Below are 11,367 nucleotides of genomic sequence, written 5' to 3'. Positions count from 1 at the left end.
CAAGACATTTAAATGTTTCCCCTTAAACCACTCACGTGTGGCTTTAGCAGTATGCTTAGGGTCATTGTCCTGCTGGAAGGTGAACCTCCGTCCCAGTCTCAAATCTCTGGAAGACTGAAACATGTTTCCCTCAACAATTTCCCTGTATTTAGCGCCATCCATCATTCCTTCAATTCTGACCAGTTTCCCAGTCCCTGCCGATAAAAAAAATCCCCACAGCATGATGCTGCCACCACCATGCTTCACTGTGAGAATGGTGTTCTCAGGGTGATGAGAGGTGTTGGGTTTGCGCTAGACATAGTGTTTTCCTTGATGGCCAAAAAGCCCAATTTTTTTCTCATCTGACCAGAGTACTTTCTGCCATATGTTTGGGGAGTCTCCCAGATGCCTTTTGGCGAACACCAAACGTGTTTTCTTGTTTTTTTCTTTAAGCAATGGCTTTTTTTCTGGCCACTCTTCTGTAAAGCCCAGCTCTGTGGAGTGTACAGCTTAAAGTGGCCGTATGGACAGGTACTCCAATCTCTGCTGTGGAGCTTTACAGCTCCTTCAGGGTTATTTTTGGTTTCTTTGTTGCCTCTCTGATTAATGTCCTCCTTGCCTGGTCCGTGAGTTTTGGTGGGCGGCCCTCTCTTGGCAGGTTTGTTGTGGTGCCATATTCTTTCACTTTTTAATAATGGATTTAATGGTGCTCCGTGGGATGTTCAAAGTTTCTGATATTTTGTTATAACTCAACCCTGATCTGTACTTCTCCACAACTTTGTCCCTGACCTGTTTGGAGAGCTCCTTGGTCTTCATGATGCTGCTTTCTTGGTTGTGTTGCAAACTCTGGGGCCTTTCAGAACAGGTGTATATATACTGAGGTCATGTGACACTTAGATTGCACACAGGTGGACTTTATTTTACTAATTATGTGACTTCTGAAGGTAATTGGTTGCACCAGATCTTATTTAGGGGCTTCATAGTAAAGGGGGTGAATACATATGCACACACCACTTTTCAGTTGTTTTTTTCATTTTTTTTAAACAAGTTATTTTGTAAATTTCACCTTACCAATTTGAACTATTTTGTGCATTGCATGAAATCCAAATAAAAATCAATTTAAATTACAGGTTGTAATGCAATAAAATAGGAAAAACGCCAAGGGGGATGAATACTTTTGCAAGGCACTGCATGTGATAGGTTAATGGGAAACAACAGTGATATGTGGTTTTGAAACAACACTGATATGTGTTACATGGTTGTGAAATAACAGTTTGTTTACATCCATGTTAGTGAGCATTTCTCCTTTGCCAAGATAATCCATCCACCTGTCAGGTGTGGAAGCTGATTAACTTCTTATGGCTGCAGGGGCAGTATTGAGTAGCTTGGATGAAAGGTGCCCAGAGGTGCCCAGAGTAAACGGCCTGCTCCTCAGTCCCAGTTGCTAATATATGCATATTATCATTAGTATTGGATAGAAAACACTCTGAAGTTTCTTAAACTGTTTGAATGATGTCTGTGAGTATAACGTAACTCGTATGGCAGGAAAAAACCAGAGAAGAAGTCCAACCAGGAAGTGGGAAATCTGAGGTTTGTAGTTTTTCAACCCCGCCCTTATTGAAAACACAGTGGGATATTGGTTATGTTGCACTTCCTAAGGCTTCCACTAGATGTCAACAGTCTTTAGAAACTTGTTTGAGGATTCTACTGTGAAGTGGGACCGAATGAGACCGGAATGAGTCAGAGATCTGTCAGAAACCGTCTCAGGGAAGCTCCTCTGCATGCTCGTCGTCCTCGCCATGGTCTTGACCCGACTAGTTCTGCATTGTAACTGACTTCAGTGAGAAAATGCTCATGGCCATTGGCCTCGCTGGAGAGGTGTCCTCTTTATGGATGAATCCACGGTTCAACAGCACCGGGCAGATGGCAGACAGAGTGTATGGTGTTGTGGGGGTGAGCGGTTTGCTGATAACATTGTGAACAGAGTGCCCCATGGTGGCTGTGGGGTTATGGTATGGGGCAGGTATGAGCTATGTACAACGAACACAATTGCATTTTATCAATGTTTTGGAGAGAGTCTCAGTCTTAAATCATTTTCCACACACGGTCTGTGCCTGTATTTAGTTTTCATGCTAGTGAAGGCTGAGAATCCACTCTCACATCGGTACATGGTTGCAAAGGGCATCAGTGTCTTAACAGCGTGATTTGCCAAGGCAGGATACTCTGAGGGCAGCTAAATCCAGAAATCTGGCAGTGGCTTCTGATTAAATTATATTTTAACAGAACCGCTGGTTGCAATTTCCGTGAGTCTCTCTTGTTCAGATATCGGTAAGTGGACTGGAGGCAGGGCATGAAAGGGATAACGAATCCAGTTGTTTGTGTCATCCATTTCGGGAAAGTACCTGCGTAATTGCACACCCAACTCACTCAGGTGCTTCGCTATATCACATTTGACATTGTCTGTAAGCTTGAGTTCATTTACACATAAAAAAATCATACAATGATGGAAAGACCTGTGTGTTGTCCTTGTTAATGCAGACAGAGAAGAGCTCCAACTTCTTAATCATAGCCTTAATTTTGTCCCGCACATTGAATATAGTTGCAGAGAGTCTCTGTAATCCTAGATTCAGATCATTCAGGCGAGAAAAAACATCACCCAGATAGGCCAGTCGTGTGAGAAACTGAGAAACATGCAAGTAATCAGAAAATTATGGTCAGTAAAGAGAACTTTAAGCTCGTTTCTCAATTTTAAAAAACATGTCAATACTTTGCCCCTTGATAACCAGCACTCCTCTATGTTGTAAAAGCGTTACATGGTCGCAGCTCATATCATTGCATAATGAAGAAAATACAGAGTTCAGGGGCCTTGCTTTAACAAAGTTAACCATTTTCACTGTAGTGTCCAAAACGTCTTTCAAGCTGTCAGTCATTCCCTTGGCAGCAAGAGCCTCTCAGTGGATGCTGCAGTGGACCCAAGAGCCTCTCAGGGGATGCTGTAGTCTACCCAAGAGCCTCTCGGTGGATGCTGCAGTGGACCCAAGAGCCTCTCGGTGGATGCTGCAGTGTACCCAAGAGCCTCTCGGTGACTGCTGCAGTGTACCCAAGAGCCTCTCTGTGACTGCTGCAGTGTACCCAAGAGCCTCTCGGTGGATGCTGCAGTGAACCCAAGTCGGGAGCAACTGCTTGCACCCACGTTACCACTCCACTATGTCTCCCTGTCATGGCTTTTGCTCCATCAGTACAGATACCAACATGAGCAGCAGCTCCGTTTGGCTCATACGGACCGTTAGTGGATTTCCCACGAGAGAGTAACGGTTAATGTGATTGGATGTTAATTATTTGACTAGGCTGTACCTGTATTTGACATTGTGTTGTTATTTCACTGAACACTAGATTATTTTTTGGCAGTGAAATGAGGCTATTTAGGTGTGAAGAAAAACCTCAACCAAATGTATAGCCCTGTTTGAAAATGTGAAGAATAGAAACTTTAAAAAAATATATATATTTGAAATGTGAATTACATTTTTATTTGGCGTACCCCAGTTTGGGATGCTCTGGATCAACGTGTACGTCAGCGTTTCAGATCCTGCCAATATCCAACAACTTCACACAGCCATTGAGGAGGAGTGGGACAACATTCCACAGGCCACAATCAACGTCCTGATCAACTCTATGTGAAGGAGATGTGTCACACTGCACAAGGCAAAGTATGGTCACACCAGATACTGACTGGTTTTCTGATCCATGCCCCTACTTTTTTTTTTAAAGGTATCTGTTGACCAACAGATGCATACAACAACAGACGTGAATTTCCTACGATACTTTGTACAATTGAATAATTTCCTCATCATTAAAATAAAATCAGGCTTTACTTACACACAGTTGAAGTCGGAAGTTTACATACACCTTAGCCAAATACATTTAAACTCAGTTTTTCACAATTCCTGACATTTAATCCTAGTAAAAAATCAATTTTAGGTCAGTTACGATCACCACTTTATTTTAAGAATGTGGAATGTCAGAATAATAGTAGAGAGAATGATTTATTTCAGCTTTGATTTATTTTATCACAATCCCAGTGGGTCAGAAGTTTACATACACTCAATTAGTATTTGGTAGCATTACCTTTAAATTGTTTAACTTGGGTCAAAAGTTTTGGGTAGCCTTCCACAAGCTTCCCACAATAAGTTGGGTGAATTTTGGCCCATTCCTCCTGACAGAGCTGGCGTAACTGAGTCTGGTGTGTAGGCCTCCTTGCTCGCACACGCTTTTTCAGTTCTGCACACACATTTTCTATAGGATTGAGGTCAGGGCTTTGTGATGGCCACTCCAATACCTTGACTTTGTTGTCCTTAAGCCCTTTTGCCACAACTTTGGAAGTGTGCTTGGGGTCATTGTCCATTTGGAAGACCCATTTCCAACCAAGCTTTAACTTCCTGACTGATGTCTTGAGATGTTGCTTCAATATATCCACATAATTTTCCTAACTCATGATGCCATCTATTTTGTGAAGTGCACCAGTCCCTCCTGCAGCAAAGCATCCCCACAACATGATGCTGCCACCCCCGTGCTTCACGATTGGGATGGTGTTCTTCAGCTTGCAAGCCTCCCCCTTTTTCCTCTAAATAATATGATGGTCATTATGGCCAAACAGTTCTATTTTTGTTTCATCAGACCAGAGGACATTTCTCCAAAAAAGTACGATCTTTGTCTCCATGTGCAGTTGCAAACCGTAGTCTGGCATTTTGTATGGCGGTTTTGGAGCAGTGGCTTCTTCCTTGCTGAGCTGCCTTTCAGGTTATGTCGATATAGGACCCGTTTTACTGTGGAAATAGATACTTTTGAACCTGTTTCCTCCAGCATCTTCACAAGGTCCTTTACTGTTGTTCTGGGATTGATTTGCACTTTTCGCACCAAAGTACGATCACCTCTAGGAGACAGAACGCGTCTCCTTCCTTCTCCTTAGTCCCCTTTCTGCATCTACAACCAGGTTTTCATTCAACCTTTTTATTCCATTCCCATCCTTGGCCTTAGCTATCAGACACTATTCCCAGCTCTGTGGTGGACATTGAAAGGAATATGTTCTCTATAATAGACACAGAAGCAGACAAGGGGGAGGTGTAGGGATGCACATCAAGCATACCATACCCTCTCACAGGAGACCTGAGCTCGAGTTGGAGGAGAAATCTGCTGTGTAGAAATCTGACCACACACACACACACACACACACACACACACACAACCAATGGAACAAATAAAACAGAAATGGACAGAAACATATTGTTGGCTTAAAAGTTCCAAGAAATATTATATTTTGGTTTTGTCATTATGTGGTAATTGTATGTAGATTGATGAGGGTAAAAAAACAACAACAATTTAATCCATTTTAGAATAAGGCTGTAACGTAACAAAATGTGGGAAAAGTCAAGGGGTCTGAATACTTTCCGAATGCCCTGTATATAATTTTTGTTTGTTTGTTTGTCTGTATAGTGTCCAAGCAACTTACTGCTCTGAAACCCAGGTTACGTCCCAAATCACACTCTATTCCCGATATAGTGCACTACTGTTACAAATAGGAGAAGGACTTGAGCGAAATTGCAAGCTAATACAGGTAACAAAAAAAGCAGCTAAAAACGAAGCCGTTCGCCAGGAAACAGATTTCCATGACCTTTATTACCAGGAAGTTGTTTTTACGACATTGTGCAAGTAACCTATTGGTTAGGACGGTGTTTCCCAACCCTGGTCTCCAACACTACACATTTTTGTTCTAGCCCTACACCTCATTCAGCTCATTGAGGCAAGGTAGCCTAGTGGTTAGATCGTTAGGACCAGTAGTAACCGAAAGGGTTGCTGGATCGAATCCCCCGAGCTGACAAGGTAAAAATCTGTCGTTCTTCCCCTGAACAAGGCAGTTAACCCACTCGTTCCTAGGCCGTCATTGAAAATAAGAATTTGTTCTTAAAACTGACTTGCCTTGTTAAATAAAGGTTAAAGTAAAAAAATAAAATTTGAGAACTTGATGATTAGTTGACAAGTTGAATCAGGTGTGCTTGTCCAATAAGAATGTGTCCTGTTGGGGGGGGTACTGGAGGAATGCTGCCACTCCAAGGCTGTGGCTCATTGGACACGCCCATCCCCTCTAACATTGGACACGCCCATCCCCTCTAACATTGGACACTCCCATCCCCTCTAACATTGGACACGCCCATCCCCTCTAACATTGGACACTCCCATCCCCTCTAACATTGGACACTCCCATCCCCTCTAACATTGGACACTCCCATCCCCTCTAACATTGGACACGCCCATCCCCTCTAACATTGGACACGCCCATCCCCTCTAACATTGGACACGCCCATCCCCTCTAACATTGGACACGCCCATCCCCTCTAACATTGGACACGCCCATCCCCTCTAACATTGGACACGCCCATCCCCTCTAACATTGGACACGCCCATCCCCTCTAACATTGGACACGCCCATCCCCTCTAACATTGGACACGCCCATCCCCTCTAACATTGGACACGCCCATCCCCTCTAACATTGGACACGCCCATCCCCTCTGACATTGGACACGCCCATCCCCTCTAACATTGGACACGCCCATCCCCTCTAACATTGGACACGCCCATCCCCTCTAACATTGGACACGCCCATCCCCTCTGACATTGGACACGCCCATCCCCTCTAACATTGGACACGCCCATCCCCTCTGACATTGGACACGCCCATCCCCTCTAACATTGGACACGCCCATCCCCTCTAACATTGGACACGCCCATCCCCTCTAACATTGGACACGCCCATCCCCTCTAACCCTGCCTCCAGGTCAAGAGTACCAAAACTTGGAAGAGAGAAAAGATGACTTGAAGGTGGAATATAATTGTCATTGCAAGGACTAAATCCAAGAGCGAAAACAAGTTATTTGACTAAATCAACTTTAAAGATTGGATGCAAACATCAACTGAATGCTTTGAAAATCATTTTCAATGTGTTTGAATTCGACATTTTTTTTTTTCATACAATTCACTTTTTTGTTTACAGAATTGTTTTTGTTTTTTACATTTCAGTTTCACCATGCATTACTTCACAATGATATTTTTCATTTCCGTTCTTTTTCTTTTTGGGTAAATTCTTTTGAACTCAAATTGGCTCCAAGGCTTCTCCCCTGTGTGCACTCTGATGTAGCGTTAGATTGCTTGATGTGGTGAAGCATTTCCCGCAGTCGGAGCAGCAGTAAGGCTTCTCTCCAGAATGTTTCCGCAGGTGTCTTTCAAGATATGATGGGAATGGGAAACTCTTCCCACAGTCAGAGCAGGAGTAAGGCTTCTCCCCTGTGTGAGTTCTCCGATGAGAGGTTAGATGACTTGATGTTGTGAAGCATTTCCCACAGTCGGAGCAGGAGTACGGTTTCTCTCCAGAATGTTTCCGCAGGTGTATTTCAAGATAAGATGGGAATGGGAAACTCTTCTCACAGTGAGGACAGTGGTGAGGCTTCTCTCCAGTATGCGTTCGATGGTGCACGTTCAAGCCACTCAGTTGGGAGAAACTCATCCCACAGTCAGAACAGGAATAAGGCTTCTCTCCAGAATGTTTACGCACGTGTCTTTCAAGATATGATGGAAATGGGAAACTCTCCTCACAGTGAGGACAGCGGTGAGGCTTCTCTCCAGTGTGCGTTCGATGGTGCACGTTCAAGCCACTCAGTTGGGAGAAACTCATCCCACAGTCAGAACAGGAATAAGGCTTCTCTCCAGAATGTTTACGCACGTGTCTTTCAAGATATGAAAGGAAAGGGAAACTCTTCTCACAGTGGGGACAGCGGTGAGGCTTCTTTACTTTGGTCACTTTCCGACGTTGCTTCACTGAAGCTGGAAATGTCTCGACTTGGTCAGAGGAGTTAGGGGTCTCTCCTGTGTAAAATGACAGCAGAACAACAGATGAACAGGTGTAACACAATCATTGCATCAAATTCTAATAAAAGACGTGCACAATTAAGCAGTACTGAAAATGGATATAGACAACTCTGCTTTAAATGGGAGGTTTCTCTGCTTGAAGTGTATGGAGATCCATGGTGGGGCTACCTTTTTATTTTGTTTTATTCTACCTAGTTTTATTTTACCTTAATTTAATTAGGCTATGTATTATATTTACAATGAGTTCTACTACCACTGGTGAGCACCTTTAATCTGAGATTAATCAACTCATTAAAAAAAAAAATAATATGAATAATATGAATACTCTGACAGGCCTAAAAATTCTACATAAAACCTGATTTTTACCAGGATCAACAGATTCACCAACGTCTTCCTTCTCCTCTCTGTTAACGATGACATTCAGCCCCAGTGTTTGACTGCTGTCGGCCATCTTTTCTGACTGCGCCTCTGGACTCTCTCCTGTGTGAACGAGAACAGACGAACATTATCAGAAGCTTGCAATACACATCAAAACTATAGTGTTGAAAGTAGTCAACTTGCAGGGGATAAATTTATTTATTTATTACTAAAACCACGTCACAAAGTGGCACTGCAAACAACTAAATAACCCAAGTATGTATTTTAATCTGACGTGCTCAAGCCACAACAGCACATGAAAAATAGGATAGTGTCTTTAAAAAAAAAAAATAACGTAATCAATCTGTCTGGCTAAAAAGGTAAGTAATGAAAACCAGCAGACACCGTTGCCCTCGGACGAGAAAACCTGTTCTTCCTTACCTGGGTAATCGTCACATTCCCTTCCTTACCTGGGTAATCGTCACATTCCCTTCCTTACCTGGGTAATCGTCACATTCCCTTCCTTACCTGGGTAATCGTCACATTCCCTTCCTTACCTGGGTAATCGTCACATTCCCTTCCTTACCTGGGTAATCGTCACATTCCCTTCCTTACCTGGGTAATCGTCACATTCCCTTCCTTACCTGGGTAATCGTCACATTCCCTTCCTTACCTGGGTAATCGTCACATTCCCTTCCTTACCTGGGTAATCGTCACATTCCCTTCCTTACCTGGGTAATCGTCACATTCCCAAATCTTCACTTCCTCCTCTTTATCTTTCGTGATGACATTGAGCAGGAGTGTTTGACTGCTGTCTTTCACTGACGCCATCTCTCCTGTGATGCACAAAACCTGTCAAATAAAAATAAAAAAGTCTGTATGAAATGCAGGACTGTTACATCATTTGATGGCTTGCTAGCTAGTTACCTCCTAGTTACCCCCCCCCCGCCAATCCCTCCTTACCCCAAACATGTGTAAAATTGATATACCATATGCATCCTATACATACGACCAATACTTTTTTTTTTAAACTAATCCGCAATCACACGTCCCTTGCTTAAAAAAATTTAAATAAAAACATCCCGTATTTTCCGATGTATTCAATTATTGCCACGGAAAGTCAGTTCCCTATCCCGGGCCTTTGGCTGGCTAAGCTACTAAATAAAGTCTAAAATTGTAAGGTACATGTAGCTGGCTAACGTTAGCTATATGGGGTTTGGGTTCTTATCTAGCCCTGTAATGGACTGAAGGAGCCTAACTGGACTCTTTAAGCGGAATGCTTCCCAGGCGAAACAATTGGCACATATATTACTACAACATTTGGTGATGTTTTTGTTCGTTTTGGTCTTCGGCTTTTCGTGCCGACACACATTTTTGTTGTTGTTGTTGTTGTTGAGGCAAGGCAAAGGTCAGTAGCTGAAGGATACACCCCTTTGTCAGTGATCGGTCAACAGTACTACTCCTAGTAGGAGTGGGAAAATTAAGTGTTGGTTGTCATTCAAAGGAGAGAAGACTAGTTTCCATGCAATTTTTTTTCACTTGAGAAATACTGCACCAAACATGTTAGGTAGATGTAAAATTGCGCCACTAATACCTCTTCGGCAAAACCGTCAAAATTAATGACAGATTCCATGATTTATCAATGATTAAATCCGACTATTTTGAGGAAGTGTTTCTGGCTATGCTGTTGCTACGGTGGCTCAACAGGGACAAACCGTAATATTGCCGCTTTTTTTTCCCTCCAAGTTTTTCAAGCGAAGGTCATTAGGGAGTATGCGAGCAGACGGTCGCTTCTCTTAGCCGAGTTCTGCTAGGAGCAAACTGAACCTGTATGCGAACACCTTCATAGTCCAATGACCTTACATGCTCTCCTTAGAGGCGAAACGGCACTGGCAGCCAAGTACTCCATCTAAACTTGAATAAATTCCTAATTGCGGTACGATTTTAGAAACACAAGGCCCTCTACTTTCATATCACGTCAAAAATAATTTCACAAATGCAAAATATACACTCACTTACTGTATCTGTTTTAAAACAGTGGCAGCAGACAGTATTAAAAAAAAAAAAAAAAGTATACATGAGTTTATTATGGATAAGAGCAGGAATATTTTTATTTGTCAAAAAGGCAGTAAACCCATCAGTCACCATGACACCAGAATTAGACCATTGAGGTTTATTGGAAAGGTGCATCAAGCTCATCACCGTGCACTTTCACCACCCTGTGAAATTCACCATAATATACTTAATTTGGAGTTTAATAAAACTACACGGTCTGCTGATCCATAGTGGCAGAACCACACGGCATCACGTGTGAATCACAAATTCACTTCGATATGATATGTTTCCCCACAAGCTATTTCTCACATAATTACATTTTACTGACACAAAAAATATCCCACCATGTCAAACGAACAAATGTGTATCTATTGCCACAGCTGTAGGGTTTGTGATTTTTCTTTTTATATACAGTACGACTTCACAATAAATAAATAAAAAACAGTGGATGGAAATGTGGTTTACTGAGAAGATACTATCGTCAATAGGTTGCTAAAGGTAGCTAGGCCATGCCTGGCCATCTGCCTTACAACAGACCCCTTCGACTAATGGAGGGGATTCTTACCTGAAGCCTTGTTTTGGTAGTTAAAGCGAAATCATACATTTATTTTTTTTTGTAAAGTTTTTTGTTCATTGTTTGACGAGTAGTGTTATTTATGCCTTGACATCGCCTTCCCCCACCAAAAAAATAAAGATCCCCAAAACAAACGCAATGTCAATTTCCGCATTTTCTCCTTCGACAGACTAGGCCTGTTGTCAAGCTACACAGATGTAGACTTACGCCACCTGTTGTACGGGAGTGGGAATCACAGGCGTGATATAATCATTATGCAATGTTGGATTCTGCTCCTTGGCAAACCGAACAACAACACACACACCAGAAGAGGTTATACAAATGGAACGGGGTCAAACGTGGTTTCAATATGTTTGATGTGTTTTATGATACCGTTCCATTTATCCCATTCCAGCCAATACAGAGGACGTCCTGCTATAGCTCCTCCCACCAGCCTCCACTAACACACACACACACACACACACACAAAATAGTCATAGTTTAG

General features: G+C 42.6%; 1 protein-coding gene across 1 annotated transcript; it reads right to left on the bottom strand.

Annotated features, from left to right (window-relative positions):
* Positions 1–5,633: 5,633 nt before the first annotated feature.
* LOC110498259 (zinc finger protein 239) lies at positions 5,634–11,072 on the bottom strand. Its single transcript, XM_036955297.1, has 4 exons — positions 10,875–11,072; positions 8,986–9,106; positions 8,264–8,377; positions 5,634–7,894 (listed from the first exon to the last, which is right to left on the bottom strand). The coding sequence occupies exons 1-4, from the start codon at positions 10,911–10,913 to the stop codon at positions 7,125–7,127; spliced, it is 1,044 nt and encodes a 347-aa protein (XP_036811192.1). The 5' UTR covers positions 10,914–11,072; the 3' UTR covers positions 5,634–7,124.
* Between the last annotated feature and the right edge of the window lie 295 nt (positions 11,073–11,367).

The sequence above is a fragment of the Oncorhynchus mykiss genome, chromosome 19 (genome assembly GCF_013265735.2).
Source record: "Oncorhynchus mykiss isolate Arlee chromosome 19, USDA_OmykA_1.1, whole genome shotgun sequence".
In the NCBI taxonomy this organism is placed as follows: domain Eukaryota; kingdom Metazoa; phylum Chordata; class Actinopteri; order Salmoniformes; family Salmonidae; genus Oncorhynchus; species Oncorhynchus mykiss.
Note: the sequence above shows the minus strand (reverse complement) of the source record. Positions and strands in the feature narration are given on the sequence as shown.